Source organism: Neophocaena asiaeorientalis, unplaced genomic scaffold (genome assembly GCF_003031525.2).
Source record: "Neophocaena asiaeorientalis asiaeorientalis breed wild unplaced genomic scaffold, Neophocaena_asiaeorientalis_V1.1 scaffold46, whole genome shotgun sequence".
Lineage (NCBI taxonomy): Eukaryota > Metazoa > Chordata > Mammalia > Artiodactyla > Phocoenidae > Neophocaena > Neophocaena asiaeorientalis.
In genome coordinates, this window is record NW_020175393.1 from 1,232,323 (window position 1) to 1,248,115 (window position 15,793).

Genomic DNA, 15,793 nt, shown 5'->3' on the forward strand with positions numbered 1-15,793 from the left:
GGCGGGGTTCGGCCCCCAACCCCCCACAGTCTCTGAGGAGAGCCCTGAGGCAAAGATGAGGGTGCCAGGCTCACCCCTGGAGAGCCCTGTCTCCAAAGTCCGCTGATTTTTGTTGGCATTTCTCTCTTTATCTTTTTTGTCATTTTGTTTTCCACTCTTTAAATAATTAATATAATTACTTTTAAATACAAAATACACAGTGTCCTTTCTCTTCCACGTGTTTGGGGTGATTGGGAGGTAAATTTTAAATAAGGGTCTCAGCTGTCGAACAGGGCACAGGCTCCAAGTGGGAGGGCCGCGAGCCCCAGGTGCACCCCTCCCCTGCACTGCCCCTGACTGGGGGCTCTCGGTGCCCTGGCCCAAGGCCCCCTAGATGGCGAGGAGCCCTTCTGCGAGGTGGCACAGAGCTGATGCTGTGGGATTCCAGGTGGGCCTGGTGTCGACGGACAGGGTCAGACAGAGGAGAAGGTCTTAGCCCATGAAGCAGACAGGCCCCAGCAGCACCCCTCCCCGCCTCGGGGGGGCCCCCAGGTCTGAGAAGGAGGCGTCCAGCACTGGCAGCTGCTCCAGTACAGGTGTTCGAACCTCCAGCACCGTCCGGCCTTGCTGGGTCTTGAGGGGGAGACACCAGAGTGAGAGGAGTGAGCATAGGGGAGGCACACAGGGCCCGCAGACACCCCAACCTCAGGCCCAGGCTCTCCGCGCCTTCAAGTGCCCTGAGATGCTGTTCCTCTCATCCGTGTCCCATGTTCAGACTTTGCTAAAGTTTCTTCCAGAGAGTCAGGATTGGGAAAGCTGGGAGGGTTGTGCGTGTGTGTGCATGCACACGCATGCAGTCTTGAGCCAGTCTGAACACCTTTGGGTTTGCCTTTGAGATTATTTGTCTGTAGTGGTGGTGTGAGCCTGTGTGACTCCACGGGGACGCGTGTACATGTGTTTGTGGGTGTAAGTGTGTGATGACAGCCAACACGATTCCACGCGTGTGTACCTGTGTGACCCTCTCCAGGCGACTCTGGGGATGTATATACGGATTGGGGGTGTCCGTGTGCCCCTCCGTGGGGAGGGGGCATTGTTTATACCCCGTGTGTGCAGAGGGCAACCTGTGTAAATGTGCTTACAAGCCTGCATGACTCACTCTGGGTGACACTGCCATGTGCACACAGGTGACACCCACCTTCCATCCTTCCTGCCCTTCCTGACACCAGGAAGCTGGCCTCCTCGTGCTCTCCCCGAGCGCCCCTGCCCGAAGGGTCTTCCCACCGCCTCCTCCAGCCTGAGTCTGGGACCTGCCCCCACCCAGCTCTCCCTGGTTCCCACCTGACAGCCGTCTCTGAATTCCTTGACGTAGGGGCTGGTCTCCGGGCTCAGCTCATCCTCATTGGCCCCTCGGAGCTTCAGGGGGCCATCCCGGATCTCCCCAGAGCAGGGGTACGAGATGTTCTGGTGGGCTGAGACGCTGAGCAACCGCAGGAAGGTGAGCTGGACCACACCGACTGGGGAGCCTTCGGAGTCCACGTAAGAGAACTGGCAGGAGAGAGGGCTGTAGTCAAGGATGGACACGGGCCTGCAGAGCAGCTACAGAAGCAGGGCGGCTGAGCCAGGGTCACGGGCGGGGAATGGGTGGGAGGAAAGGGCTGGGGGAGAAGTAAGGGGCAGGGGCGGGAGCCAGGGCATAAATAAAAGGCAGACTTTTGTCTTAGGTTGTCAAGGGAAGGAGATGAAGTGAGCACCAGAAGACTGGTGAGAAGGAACGGAATAAGAGAATAGTCTGCAGGCTCCGCAGGGTCAAGGGTCAGGGAACTTGTCACACAAACCCAGAAACCACTAGGCCCAGAGGGGGGCTCCACTGTGGTGCAAGGGACAGGGCCGTCAGAGGCCAGATCTCACCTGCGTGACATCATCCCTGGGCGTCACACAGGTTTCCCCTCCTGCCGTAAAGTTGCAGAAAACCCGGAAGGCATCCCGAGCACAGCCCTGGTTGGGGTCGACCCAGTACTCTCCTGTCGAGTGGGGGAGGGTCAGGGCCCCTGAGGCCTTGGACCCAAGATGCTCTTTGCCTCACTTCCCTCCCACTGCTCCAACCAGCCGCCCCCACATATGCCCTCAGACACCCAGTCCTCCGTTCCCCCGCCAGGCCCCCAGAACACAGCTCTGGTTTCCCTCATCACCTGATGCCCCTGTCCGGCTCTGCCGCCCCTCCCCCCAGCAGCACCCCCAGGCTCGCCAATGGAGGCGGTAGGAGCACTGACACCCTCACGCTGGTCCAGCGTGTGGCTGTAGGCTTGCACACGTGTCTGTGTGTGTAAATGCCAGCATGTGTGTCCACGAGTCTATGTTTATCTATTTCTGTAGACCCTGAGCGGATAATGAGCTGAAGAGCCTGGTAGGACCATGTCAGTTGCTAAATACTGAAATACCTCTGACCCAGTTGGTAAAGAGCTGCTGCCCCAAGCCCCTCCACCCTCACCCCCACCCCACAGCTTCCCCAAGCCTCCCCCGACATCCGTCCTGCTTGTTCATGCCCACGCAGTTGTTCACATGTCGTGTCCCTGGCACTGACCGTCGGGCAGCTCTGGGTGGCAGAGCTTCAGGTCCTGGCAAGTGCGAGCGGGGCTGTCCTGGGTCCCTGTCGGCCGCCTCATCTGCTCAATCTCCTCCCGCAGGGAGTCCAGGGAGCCAAAGACCTCCTCCAGCCCCCCAGGACTGCCCGGGGCCCCCCCAGTTGGCACGGCCTCATCTTCCTGCATCAGCTGGCTCCCATCCACTGAGCGCCGAGTCTTCTTGGGCATCTGGATGGGCAGGGGCTGGATTACCTCACCGGGGGGGCCCTGGTGGAGGGAAGGGCGGAGAGGGCAAGAGACAGGTCAGGGTGAGGGCGATGTGGAGAAACACCCAGACAGAGGGGGACTGTCAGAAGAGCAGGACCTGACACTGACTCACCGGGTGTCCCGGAGGGCCCTGGATGCCCTTCTCTCCCTTAGGTCCGGCTGGGCCCTGCCAAGGGAGTCAATGAAGTCATGGAGGGGTCAGAAGGTCAAGAATGCGATCAAGGTCACAGAAGGGTCAAATCAGTCTCTGGGCTGGGAATGAGGGGCTCCACCAGCAGGGAGTATGTTTGTCTTGAAGAGACAGTGTCAAGTCCACCTATGGAGGGTTGGGGGAAGGGAAGGTCAGAGCTGGCTGGGGGTCACTCACTGTGGCTCCTTTGGCTCCTTTGGGGCCAGCAGGTCCCTGTGAAACGAGGAACAAGAAAGAGATGGTCAGCACAGGGGAAGGTCAGGACAAGGAGAACTGGAGAGGCAAGATCACGACACGAGTTCACAGGACCCGGGAGCCATCACAAGAGGGGCAGGCATGGGAGACATGGGGACATTCGGGAGGCCCTGGAAGGACAGGAGTGGAAACACTGAAAGTGTAAGAACATATGGGGGACACGGGAACCTATGAGTGTTATGCTGGCGTTGTCATGGAAGCCAGTGGGGGATTATGGAGGGGGGCAGTGGGGTTTAGAGGACTGAGTTGAGGAACAGATGGGGTACTCACAGGGAAGCCGGGGGGCCCTCCAGGACCAATAGGGCCAGATGCTCCTGGGATGCCCTAGGAAAGGGAGGGGCCTGGTTCAACTGGGTCCTCCTCCCCTCCCCCTCCCTCACCCCACAGCTGAGTCTCCACCCCCCACCTTCCCACACCCCCATGAATCCCCACCCTCACCCCACCCTTAGACCTCCCAGGACCACGCCCTCTACTCACTGTCTCCCCCTTTGGCCCTGTGGATCCCTGAGGACCAGGAAGCCCTCGATCACCCTTCTCTCCCTGCTCCCCCGGGGGGCCAATCAGTCCAATGAGACCTGGGTGACCCTGGAAAAGGGGCCAGGTGGTCAGGGGGATGCAGAGAGGAGACACATGCATGGGGAGAAGGAGAACCACAGGGGTCAGAGCCCAGAAGACAAGAGAGGGACTTGGGCCGGGTCTGAGGAAAGAGCAGCGGCTGCCACGGCCCTGACTGAGGAAGGGCTCCCCAAGAGCACAAGGCCCCCCGGAGGTTTCAGGGGTGGGGCTGAGACACCTGGCAATGTGCGGTCACTCACCTTCTCTCCCTTGGCCCCAGCATCGCCCCGGAGGCCAGGAAGCCCTGGGGGTCCCTGTGGGGAGATAGGAAGTCACTCTCTCCTGGGGGAGGCAGGACCACACTCTCCCCCCACCACTTCCCACTTCCTCCAAGATGAGGAAGAGTGTCCCCACACCGTGCGCCTCCCCCTCCCCAGCCAAGCCTCTCTGCCCCGTGACTCACCACTGCGCCCAGGAGCCCCCGCAGACCATCAGGGCCAGGTTTTCCTGCTGGCCCTGCAGGACCCACAGGGCCTGTCTTTCCCGGGGCACCCACAGCACCAGGATCCCCCTGAAACACACCCAAAAAAGTGTCCTGAAGGGCAAAGGAGGGGGTGTGGCTGGGGGCAGTGGGTCCAAGGTGGACGGGGGTGAGGCAGGGAGGAGGGGTCAAACCCCAGGGACTCCTGGGACAGGGACAAGTATAGGGAACCCTGTCCCCGCAGGGGGCTCGGCGTGGAGATGGTGGATGTGGGGGAGGTGTTTGGAGGCTGCTGTGTGAGGACCAAAGGGGTGGGAAAATGGAAGGGATGTTCCAGCATCCAGGGCGGCCTCTCCCTCACCTTGGCTCCCTTCTCTCCTTGTCGCCCCTCAGGACCAGGCGCACCAGCAGGTCCCTGCAGGTGGAGGCGGCAGTGAATAGCCAGGCTCACCTCCCTCCCCCTCGCTGTCCTCCTGGTGCACACACACACGTGTACACACACACACGTGTACACACACACACGTGTACACACACACACATACCTGCGCATGCACAGGCACGACCGCAGAGGCCGACTCATGGGTGGGAGAGCCGGTACAGCTGTATCAGCTGTTAAAATACTGAGTAGTTCTGTGCATTTGGTGAAGAGCCTCTTGCCCACACACCACCAGCAAAAAGAGGGTTAATCCTGACCCAGCAGGTACCTCCCCAGGAAAGCCAGCCCCTTCCCTCCGTGTCCATTCTGATTGGCTGGTACACAACACCACCCCTGGCAAGAACAGATGGAATATACAGGAACAAATATACACAGCACGCTTACAAACACACATGGTCACACACATACACACCTCACCCAAGGACAACCGGCACACCAGGCATCTCCCTCCACATCCCACCTGCCATTGCCCCAACTGCCATCCAGCCTGCCCCGCAAGGTCCCAGGTGACGACCTCACTTACCCGCTTTCCAAGTGGTCCAGGAGGTCCATTCTCCCCAGTGGGACCAGGGGATCCCTGTGGAGGGAGGAAGAGTGGTGGGTGAGGGACCCCTCAGGCATAGGGCATAGTAGAGGGGAAACAGGGCTGAGGGCCTGGGCTCAGTGGTGGGGTAGGGGTCCCCGGGCACTCACAGGCTGTCCTGGCTCTCCATCTTCTCCGCGGTCACCCTTAGCACCATCCTGGCCCTGCAGGGATGAAACAAGGTCAGAAGGTCAAACTGCCAATCCTCCCATCCCTCCACCTGCCCTACCAAAACCCCGGTTCCCATGCCCACACCCATCGGCCACACAGAGCCCCTCCAGAGCAGACCACCTCTTTGCCCCTCCCCTCCCCAGGTAAGACTCACCCGAGGGCCACTTTCTCCAGGAGGGCCAGGGTCACCAGGAAAGCCAACAGGACCCTGATCCAGAGGGAGACCAAGGGTCAGGGTCACAGCCCCCTAAGCCCACGCAGGGCCAACAGACCCCCATGGCCACATGCCACACTCTCCCTCTCTACAGGCAGTGCCCACCTGCACCATTTAGGAAGAGGGTCTCTGGCACCCCCTTTTCCCCACCTCCTGCACTGCCTGCCCTCTAAGGCTTTCAGGTTATTAACTAGGGTTTCTCTCACTTTCTCTCTGGATCCCAGACCCCGTACATCCCTCCCAGGAGACCCCATTCGCAAAGCCTTCCTCCCAGGCATCCCCCACACTCTTGGTTTCCCCAAACTCCAAGATCCTCACACCCATATCCCCAGATCTCCATTCACAGGGGCCTCCTCGCAGCCCCTCCCCACAAACTCACAGGGTTCCCTTTGGGGCCATCATCACCGGTGGGGCCCTTAGGCCCTGGTGGTCCCGCCTCTCCTGGCTGCCCCGACTCTCCTTTCTCCCCACGTTCCCCGCGTGGACCCTAGAGGATGAGCGGAGGTTACAGCTGGTCCCAAAGGGGTCCCAGAGATCAAAGATCCAGCCCCTGCTTCTAAAAAACCTTCAGCTTCCCCCTCGTGCATCGCCGACATCGGGGTGCACACAGAAAGGCAAGCCCATCGTGGGAGTCCCTGGCCCCTCTTCCCTTCAAGGAAAGGGGACAGGGCCCACCCGGATCCAGGGACCAGGCCTCACGGAGAATGACCAGGAGCACAGACTCATGGGCTGCGCAGGAGTTCCAGCTCCAGGAGGTCAGAGGAAAGGTGGGAGTGGGATTGAGTGGGTGAAGAGGATTGCAGAGCAGGGCCTCAGAACTACCACTCACCTTGACCCCTGGCTCGCCCTGGACTCCTGGAGATCCTGGCTCTCCTGGCTCCCCCTGCAAGGAGATTGGGGTCAAAAACCTCCACCCCCCAAAAAAGAATCCTGATATTCCCCCCACTCTCTTTTGACCCCCAAAAATTGGCAAAAGTCCAACCCTCATCCCCCCAGACCATCTATGTACCCCTTCCCAGTACCTTCTCTCCAGGGGGACCCAGGTTCCCAACACCTCCAGGGGGACCTTGTGGACCCTGGAAGAGGAATAGAAATAGGGATCATTGCTTATGGGGGGGAGCATGGGGGGGCAGAGCCTGGAGGAGGGCCTAAGGTCAGAGCAGTGAGACAGTGGGAGACCTTCCCAGGGTCCACCGGCTTCTCTTGGCATCTGAGATGAGACTAGAGTTTACAGTCTGGGGAAAGGGAGGCAGAGGACCGGCCACACTGATCTGGAGGGACAAGGGGCCAAGAGGACTCACATCAGCTCCATTGGGTCCAGCTGGGCCTCGAGGTCCTGGGGGCCCGGGGGGTCCCTGGAGAAAAGATACACGTGACGGGAAGGGACGTGAGAGAAAGCCAGCCATAGATGCACGTGAGTGGTGGAGGGTGAGGGAGGCAGAGGTCCTGGCGGGGAGGGAGGCAGCCAGGCCAGGGAATGGCATGCAGGGAGCTGGGAGTCGGAGGCAGTGGGCTGCTGGGGTGGGGGCTGGATGAGCAGGGGTGTGCCTAGCGGGTGGGGCTGGAATCAGTCGGGATCACACCCTATCAATGGGGTCCCACTCACCATAGGGCCCACGTCTCCTGTTTCTCCCTTCTCCCCCGAGGGGCCTGGCAAACCCTGCGCAGGTGTACACAGCACAGACCCAGGTGACCAAACCACCTGGAGCACAGCCCTCGGCAGAGGGGTCCCCCCCATACAGATCCCACATACCCCCCACCACCCAGTCCTCTGCCCCCACCTCCCCAGACCTCCTTTGTCAGCAGGGGGCTGGGGGGTCTGGGGCGGACATCAGCTCCAGCGTGAACCCACCTCTCAGCCCCTGTCTCCACCCCCCAACTCACCTGTAGACCAATGGGTCCTGGGGGCCCATTGAACCCTCTTGTTCCCTCATCACCTTTGGCTCCAAAGTGTCCCTGGGGACCCCGAGCTCCAGGCTCCCCATCTGCCCCCTGAGGTGGGAGGAGGGCAGGACAAGGACACAAAGATGGTCGTGGGTCAGGTGTGTTCTAGCCACAAGCCCCACACAGAGCCGGGCACCAGGCCTGGAGCCCCCCACTCCCACCCCCAACCCCATGGGCAGAGGGAAACTGAGGGCAGAATCAAGGCTGCACACAGGACATCGTCACTCACCGCGGCTCCAGGCTGCCCCACGGGACCAATGGGTCCAGGGGGTCCAGGAGGGCCCTGGGGGAGAAAGAAGAGTCAGAGATGCCAAGATGGGGAGAGACCAGGTGGGAATGAGGTTAAAGGCCAGAGGTGAAAAGTCAAAGGAATGGACACTTACATGTTCCCCCTTGTTCCCTTTAGTGCCCTTCTGTCCGGGGTCTCCCACCTCACCCTGGGGGTAGAAAGCACGTGGGACGTTAGAGGAAGGAGTGGGGGGGGGGCGGGGAGAATAAGCAGACAGGGATTGCGGGCCATGCCCAGACCAGCGATCTCATCGGGAAAGAAGACTGAGTCCAGGGTCTGTGGCCTCCCTCACCTTGTCTCCATCCTCTCCTGCCATGCCCGGGGGGCCAGCAGGGCCAGGAAGCCCCACGGGACCCTGCACCCCATCGCGGCCAGTCGGACCGATGGGGCCCTTCTCACCCTGTGAGAGAAGGAAGGAGTCATGACCCAGAGATAGCTGTCCCCCTCAAACACCCCTACAGGAAATCCCCCGTAACCCATCAGCTCACAGACCCCTCCCCAGCATCTCCCCAGGGACCCCACACTCACCGGAACACCTTTCTCTCCTGCTGCTCCAGGGGGACCTTGCGGCCCTGGGCGCCCTGGGGGGCCAATGGGTCCCCCAGATCCTGCTGCACCTCGCTCCCCAGGGGAGCCCTGAGACAGGAGATAGAGTGAGACACCCCAAAGGAAGAGACCACAGCCCACCTACACCAGAGGACCACTGACCATGGTTCCCAGGAGAAGAGCCCAACATCAGATGCCTTATGGCTGACCCTGCCCGGTCCCGCAGCCCCCCCAAAATCCAGATGCCGCACCGCATCCTTCCTCCCCTCTGCCCCCCAGGGACCCCAGACTTACTGCAGGGCCAGGGGGACCAGCCGGACCTTCATTTCCCTTCAAACCAAGTCCGCCCTATGAACCAGAAATCAGAGGCAACAGACTTGAGACAGGAAGGGGGGACATGGGGTCCAGGAGACAAGCGGGGAAGGATGGGGGTGGGGAGACGGGAGTAGGGTGACGCTGAGGGGTGCCGGGAAGACTGGTGACTTATTACAGACAGCCAGGTTGGAGTCACACTCACAGCAGTGCCAGGGAGGCCTCTCTCTCCCGGGAAGCCCCTCAGACCAGCGGGACCATCCTTCCCTGGGGCCCCAGGGGGCCCAGGGTCACCCTAAAAGGAAACAGAGGTGATGAGCCACTTCCACACTCCCAAATTGGGCAGAGAGATCTCTGTCCCCTCAAATCCCCGTTTGCCTGTTCCCTTAGGCACCCCAACCCTAGACCCCCAAGTTCCCCCCTGCCGGGCCCCTTACTGACCTTTGTCCCTTCTTTTCCAGCTGTTCCAGTGAGTCCCTGCTCTCCAGGGGGTCCCGGGGGGCCTGGGTGACCTCGCTCCCCCATGGGCCCGCTTTCTCCTGCGGCTCCCTGGGAAAGAGAGAGAGAGACTCCAATCTCAGAGCCTTCACCTCACTCTGTCCACCTTAAATTTTCCCTTAGAACCCCTTCATGTCTGCCCCAAAGCTCCTGGGAAATTCCTGGAGCTCTCCTAGGCCTCCGCTCTGGTTTTCATTCCCCGGTGTGGAGTAACCATACCACCTGGTGTCCCTGAGGGGACCTTCCTCTTCTCCAAGATGTGAGAAGATGAGAACTGGCCCAGGAAACAGACTGAAATTTGGGATCCCTGCTCCAAATCCCAGTCCCAGGGGCCCAGCTCAGTCAAAGGAGGGGCAGGGGCCCGTGACCGGGAAAAGGGAGAAGAGAGGCAGATAGACTAACTCCAGGGTCTGGGGTCCTTTCTCTCCAGGGAGCAGGCATACCTGGGGTCCCACCACTCCTGGGGGGCCAGGGGGGCCGGTCTTCCCTTGGAAACCCTGAGAGAGGAAGAGAGGAGAGGGCAGTCAGAACACACAGTCAGGCGTGGACATTGTGGCACAGACCCCAGGCTCCCGGAGGGTCACCACCAAGTCCTTGGCTGTGGTCTGAGCAGCGCTGAGATGTGCTCCACTCAGCCAGGAGAACCTTCCCAGAGGGCCTTCGGGACAGGACAGCTCGGGAGTGAGGGTCTGAGGAGGCCGGGGCACCACTTACCACTTCTCCTCTCTGGCCTGGGTGTCCCGGCAGCCCATCCTTCCCGGGGGGGCCCTGGAAGAGGTTCAGATGTCAGGTGAGCTCTAGGCTGGGAAGGGGGATGGGGAAGGATTCACAGTACCAGAGCGGGTCAGAGGTCAGAGGTCAGCTTACTGGAGGTCCTTTGGGGCCAGGAAATCCGTTGGGGCCCTGAGGTCCAGGGAGACCCTAGATACAAAGCTAGGTTGAGTCAGGAGAATGGGGAGGGGTGCTGGGCAAGGGGTCTCTCCCTGCAGTGAGAGGGAGCCGGCCCCACTCCGGCTCCCTGGGGAGCGCTGGGGAACAGGGGGCTCAGGCCACACTCACCCTCTCTCCGGGGGGCCCGTGGGGGCCATCACCACCCGATGTTCCCTGTGGGGGAAACAGTCAGAGAGTGAGAGGAGATGCTTTCTAGTCAACCCTGAGGCCAGAGGAGAGCAGCTGGGCTACAGGGCAGTGGCGGGGATGAGCCCTGCCAAGACCACCAACCTTAGCTCCAGACTTCCCAGTGGCACCTCGGGGTCCCCTCTGACCCCGTGGACCCTAGAGAGAGGACAGGGGAGTTGTCAGAAAAGCCCCAAAGCACCTCTTTGGATCTTGAGCCACACATCTCTCCCCTGCACTCACCGTGGGGCCACGTTCTCCCCGAGGCCCTGATTTGCCCGACACGCCCTGGTGGGAACGAAGCAGAAACAACACATCACCCAGGGTGTGAGGCCCCTGCTCCCAGAGCTGCTCCTCCCTCTGCCCCCCCCCCACCCTTCCCCAGCTTACACGGGCTCCCTTCTCTCCAACTGCTCCTCCCTCTGCCCCCCCCCCACTCTTCCCCAGCTTACACGGGCTCCCTTCTCTCCACTGGCTCCAGGAAAACCAGGAAATCCCAGAGACCCCTGGTGAGGATGGAGAAGGGGAAAAATTGACACGTCACAAAAGGGGAGGACCAAGGAAGGGCCAAGGGGGGTCAGGAGAGGTGGTGGAGGCAGCAGGGTGGGAGACCCGGGCTCTGCCAATAACTAGTGCTTCTGGCCTCTGTTCCCTCATCTGTAGAATGGGAGTGGGCTAAATTCTCTCTAGGGTCCCCCGCTGCTGTGTCAGTCTGTGCTTCCTGTAATTAGGGGTCAAGGAAGGGAAAAGGAGGAGGGGCACATGCGGGGCAACGAATCACCTTGGGACCTTGGCGTCCAGGGTAGCCAGGCAGACCAGGAACACCCAGCTTGCCCTGTGGATGGACAGCGAGCGATCAGGAGCGAGAGGAACCACGGATGCCGCTCCATCCCTGGAGATCCCAACCCTCCCCCCACCCAGAAAAGCCCCAGCCCCTGGCCCCTCATTTCCCACGTCCCAGGATGCCTGGCTTTTGTAACCTCTCCTTGCTGAGAGTGGATTTTCCCCGAACTCTAGTGCTGGAATCTCCCCTCCCCTGTGTCTTAAAATCTGCAGCTCAAGTCCTGCAGGCGCTGTGATCCGGCCCCTGCCTACCTGTAAACCTCAGCTCCATCTTCCCAGCACACAGTCCTGCTCCACCAAGACCGGCCCCCTTGAAGGCAGCCCCGCCCCCAGCCTCACTCCCTGGCTCCACTCTGCACCACCCCGGGCCCCACCCACCGACCATCCTCGCCTGCCCCCTGAGGCTTCAGGACCTATCTTGCCAAGGCAGCTGTGGAGCGGAAGTGGGGAGCAGGGGCTCTGCAGCCTGACTTTCGGGGCTCAAACCCTGGCTCTGGCCCTCACTGGCTGTGTGACGAACAAGTTTCTAAACCTCCTGATGCTTCAGGACTGTAGTAGCGCCCACCCCCCAGGACTGACAGGACAAGACGTCACGGTGCTGGCACACGGCGAGGGCTTGGTGAGAGTTAGCTCTGAAGATGTCAGAGCTCACCTCCTCTCTGACTCTCTTCCTTCTCGGAATGCCTACTGCTTGGAGTCTGGACACATTTTCACTCTGCCCGGCACCTTCAGGTATCCTATGACGGCCTCTCTGCCCTGTCCCCATCAATCTGCTGTAAAGTCTTCACGACAGAGACTTTTCCTTAACTTCTTATGTATTCCCCCCCACCCCACCCCCGCTTCAACACATCAGTGTCTAGGAGGCGCCATGTACACACAGAGGAGCATAATGCATGGTCATCTCTGATTGACTTGCAGACTTCAGCTGTTGGCACCCCACCCCAGCCCTGATCCCAGCGCCCCTGGCCTCACCCCCTCCATGCCCTACAGCATGTAGACCAGACCCCTCACACCCTCCCCATCACCTTCTCGCCCATGAGCCCAGGGGGGCCAGGGTCTCCAGTGGGTCCAGTGCGTCCCTTCGGCCCCTCGGGACCATCCTCTCCCCTGGAACCAGGGACTCCAATCTCGCCCTGGGTGAGGGGGTTGGAGAGGTTAGTGATAGGGACTAGGGGAGGGGCTGAGCCCCAAGAGGAGAGGCAGGCCCCAGTGAGGCTGAGTGGGGTCGGTGGGGGTCCCCGAAGCTACTGCAGAACAGGAAGCCCCACAGGGGCAGGGATGTGCTGTGATTGGCGAGCCGGTGGGTCACAGAGCACGGGGTTGGGTTCCTGCACAGATCAGGCTCTAGAGGGTGATCAGATGCTCTAAAGGGAGCCTGGAGATGAGGAGTCTGGGGTATTGGGGGGTGGGGGGAAGGCTGGTAACTGGGGGCTCCAAAGGGGAGGATCATCAGCACTTAGAGTTGGGGGGCCACTGTGGGGATTTCTACTCACCCTGTCACCTTTCACACCCATGTCACCTTTGAACCCAGGAAAGCCATCCTCGCCCTGAGAAAGATTGGGGTGAAAGGACACCACAGATGATGGAGGGAGGGGGTGAGGCAGAGATGGACAGAAAGGCTGGTGTGGGGCAGGTGGAGGGGCTGGGAAGTTAGGGGTGCATTGCTCACCTTTTCACCCTTGTGACCCTTCAGACCCCGAATTCCATCCACACCCTGGAATTAGAGTGGGGGATAGAGACTGAGAGATCAGGGGAGGAGGCTGGGCTGGCAGGACCAAGCTCCTGGGGCCCCAGCTGGCTCCCCTGACCCCAGCCTGTATCTCCCAGCCTGGTGGTTCGTTACCTTGACGCCTCGAGGTCCTGGGTATCCCAGAGGACCCTGAGGTCCAGATGGACCCTGGAAGAAGACAGAGAGGCATCAATAAAGGGGTCTCAGGGTGTCACCACGGGGGCCCCCTAGGGGTGGGGGTAATGGAAGTTACAACATTGGAGTCTGGAGAGGGTTGAGGGGTATGGGACAAAGGACTGTCAGAGCCGCGTGACGAGGTGAGGAAATCCCAAGGACTTGGAGGCCCAGGCTCTGGGTAGAGACCCCTCCAGGGGATGAGAGGAGGCGTGGAAGATCTCACCTGGTTTCCTTTGGTTCCAGGGGGACCTTCTTTGCCCGGGTGACCCTGGGGGTAGGGGAAGGAGAGCATGACCACTGGCCCCTGTCACCTCCTGCACCCCTCCCTACACTTCTTCCACCCAAATGCCCCCCTGGGACCTAATGAAGCTGACCAACCATTGGCAGCACCACCAGTGACCTCCCAGTGCAAGGGACACACAGTATGGACACTCACTGAAGGTGCTTGAAAGTCATTTCCTGGGGTGGAAGGTCAAGGGGGATTTGTATTAAGAGGTGGTGGCCACTCACCGGGGGTCCATCTGAGCCAGGCATGCCAGGAAGCCCTGGTTTCCCTCGAGGACCCTGCAGGGGGATGAGGAGGCTCAGTCCCAGCCAGATATTTGGGGCCCACCCTACACCCCGCCTTGGCCCATCCACCATTCCCCTGATCACTTAGTCACTTACCTTCTCTCCATGAGGGCCGATGGCACCCTGGGGCCCAGGGAGACCCTAGACACAGGAGAGAGAAGTCACAGGGGGCCCCCCAGGGGTGGGCCGCTCTCTCTGCAGCAGCCCCCATTCAGAGCGTGAGCAGCGAAGGCTTGAGACCCTTCATTTCCTGTCCCCACCCGGGATCTGGCCCACTGTGGAAGCCCAGGGGAAATCACTAAAGTTGGGGAGGGGATGGACAGGACCACTCACCTGGGTCCCAGGAGTGCCCTGTTGTCCAGGAGGTCCTGGCTCTCCCTGGGGTCCCTAGAAACAGGCAACCAGGCAGGGGTCAGAAGGAGATGGTGACAGAACAAACAGGGCAGAGAGCCGAGTCCCGGCAGGGACAGCCGAGATGGCAGGCGGGAGTCGAAATGGTGGCAAAGGGAACAGGACTTTGGCAGAGACCCCAGGGGTTAAGGGTCAGGTGGGGTCTCCATGCCCATCACTCACCAAGCTTCCTTTGGGACCATGGGGGCCATCCATGCCTCGGACTCCCTGAAACATGAGAGGGGCGTGAGCAGGCTGGAAGGCGGCCCTGGGCCCTGGAGGGACCTGTGGTTTCTGAGGCCAGGCCGTCCCAGAGGGTGGGAAGGGTCAGGCGCACAGCAGTTCATCCCAAACCTAAGCAAACACAGCCGGTCCGGATCCACAGGGCGTGGGGCTCTGGGGCTCTGGGACTGTGGGTTTGTGGGGGTTTGTTTTGTTTTCTTGAGGAATTTTTTTTTTTTTTTTGGCTATGATGAGAGCCTTTGGTGCACTACAAGACATGGTCCCGCAAGGGCACCAGGGGGTGAAGGCTGAAGCAGGGCTAGGTGGGGGCCAGGGAGGAGGAGCTGGAGGGGAGGGAGGAGGGAGGCAGTCAGGGAAGGTGGAGAGAGGGAAAGGGCAGGGTCAGAAGCCAGGGACAGTCACTTACCGGGGGCCCGGGAATCCCAGGTGGACCTTTGGGGCCAAGGAGACCTCGAGATCCCTGCATTCAGGTGAGGGGAAGATAGGACCCGCATGGGTGAGAGAAAACGTGTCCCTTTCATGCCCGCGTCCCTCCTCTGGCATCCCCAGAGCCACCCCCATCCCCAAACCCCTTGACACTCACCGACTCTCCAGGCAGCCCCCGAGGCCCAATCTCCCCATCGTCTCCCTGGAGGAGGAGGACGTGGTGAAGCAGGCTCAGCGTCCAGACCTCTCCCATACCCAGCCCCCACCCCTGCCCCCACCGTCCACAACACTTACCCGATCTCCATCCTCGCCGGGGGGCCCAGGAAGGCCCTGGGCACCAGTATCACCCTGGAAAATGGTTGAACAGGTAAGAGGGGGTGCAGAGCCCCCAACACAGGCAGACACTGACTGTCTTCAATTAACCAACCAATTTCCTTCACTGAGCTCCTGCTGGGACCCTCAGCCTCCTACCTCCCCTCCCCTCCACAGAAGATCTACCCCCTCATCACAACACACCATGCCCCTATACTCACCCTGTGTCCTTTCTCCCCAGGTAGCCCTGGGAGGCCATCAAATCCTCGGTCACCCTGGGGAGAAGAGGGGCAGCGCAGGTGAGGTCCCAGTCCCATTCCCACCCCACCCCTCTCTACTGGGCCCTGAGTGGGGAGGGGTTATCCCTAAAAACAAACGAGCTCAGGTGGGGCTGGGAGTTATGGGTGCCAGAGAGGGGCCCAAGCCTATTACCTTCACTCCAGGTTCCCCAGGCATCCCTCGGGCTCCATCAGCACCCGCTCGGCCCTGGGGGTGAAGGGGAGGTGTCAGAGCAAGAGGGGACACAGTCCTCCACACCCTGTGCTCTGCCTCCCATCCCCCACCCACACCCATCCTACCCTCAGGTCACTCACCCTTCGCCCAGCCTTGCCAGGGGGGCCCATGAGGCCCTGAGGTCCTCTGGGGCCCTGGGAGGGAGAGGCAGGGGCAGGGTTAGTGGGTATAG

At 60.9% G+C, this 15,793-nt stretch overlaps 1 protein-coding gene across 1 annotated transcript in view; it reads right to left on the reverse strand.

The window, feature by feature from the left end:
* Nucleotides 1-471: 471 nt before the first annotated feature.
* The window catches only part of COL11A2 (collagen type XI alpha 2 chain), a 27,367-nt gene continuing 12,045 nt past the window's right edge, over nt 472-15,793 (reverse strand). The window contains 50 exon segments of the mRNA XM_024765958.1: nt 472-612; nt 1,318-1,524; nt 1,888-2,000; nt 2,561-2,828; nt 2,941-2,994; nt 3,196-3,231; nt 3,544-3,597; nt 3,751-3,858; nt 4,089-4,192; nt 4,288-4,399; nt 4,671-4,724; nt 5,269-5,322; nt 5,439-5,492; nt 5,654-5,707; nt 6,093-6,200; nt 6,543-6,596; nt 6,736-6,789; nt 7,015-7,068; nt 7,320-7,373; nt 7,598-7,705; nt 7,887-7,940; nt 8,041-8,094; nt 8,239-8,346; nt 8,475-8,582; nt 8,787-8,840; nt 9,010-9,099; nt 9,246-9,353; nt 9,746-9,799; nt 10,017-10,070; nt 10,170-10,223; nt 10,362-10,406; nt 10,524-10,577; nt 10,662-10,706; nt 10,871-10,924; nt 11,200-11,253; nt 12,287-12,394; nt 12,755-12,808; nt 12,931-12,975; nt 13,105-13,158; nt 13,391-13,435; nt 13,678-13,731; nt 13,834-13,878; nt 14,071-14,124; nt 14,311-14,355; nt 14,777-14,830; nt 14,954-14,998; nt 15,091-15,144; nt 15,330-15,383; nt 15,541-15,594; nt 15,702-15,755. Of these exon segments, the coding sequence (XP_024621726.1) occupies nt 472-612; nt 1,318-1,524; nt 1,888-2,000; nt 2,561-2,828; nt 2,941-2,994; nt 3,196-3,231; nt 3,544-3,597; nt 3,751-3,858; nt 4,089-4,192; nt 4,288-4,399; nt 4,671-4,724; nt 5,269-5,322; nt 5,439-5,492; nt 5,654-5,707; nt 6,093-6,200; nt 6,543-6,596; nt 6,736-6,789; nt 7,015-7,068; nt 7,320-7,373; nt 7,598-7,705; nt 7,887-7,940; nt 8,041-8,094; nt 8,239-8,346; nt 8,475-8,582; nt 8,787-8,840; nt 9,010-9,099; nt 9,246-9,353; nt 9,746-9,799; nt 10,017-10,070; nt 10,170-10,223; nt 10,362-10,406; nt 10,524-10,577; nt 10,662-10,706; nt 10,871-10,924; nt 11,200-11,253; nt 12,287-12,394; nt 12,755-12,808; nt 12,931-12,975; nt 13,105-13,158; nt 13,391-13,435; nt 13,678-13,731; nt 13,834-13,878; nt 14,071-14,124; nt 14,311-14,355; nt 14,777-14,830; nt 14,954-14,998; nt 15,091-15,144; nt 15,330-15,383; nt 15,541-15,594; nt 15,702-15,755 (3,654 nt within the window).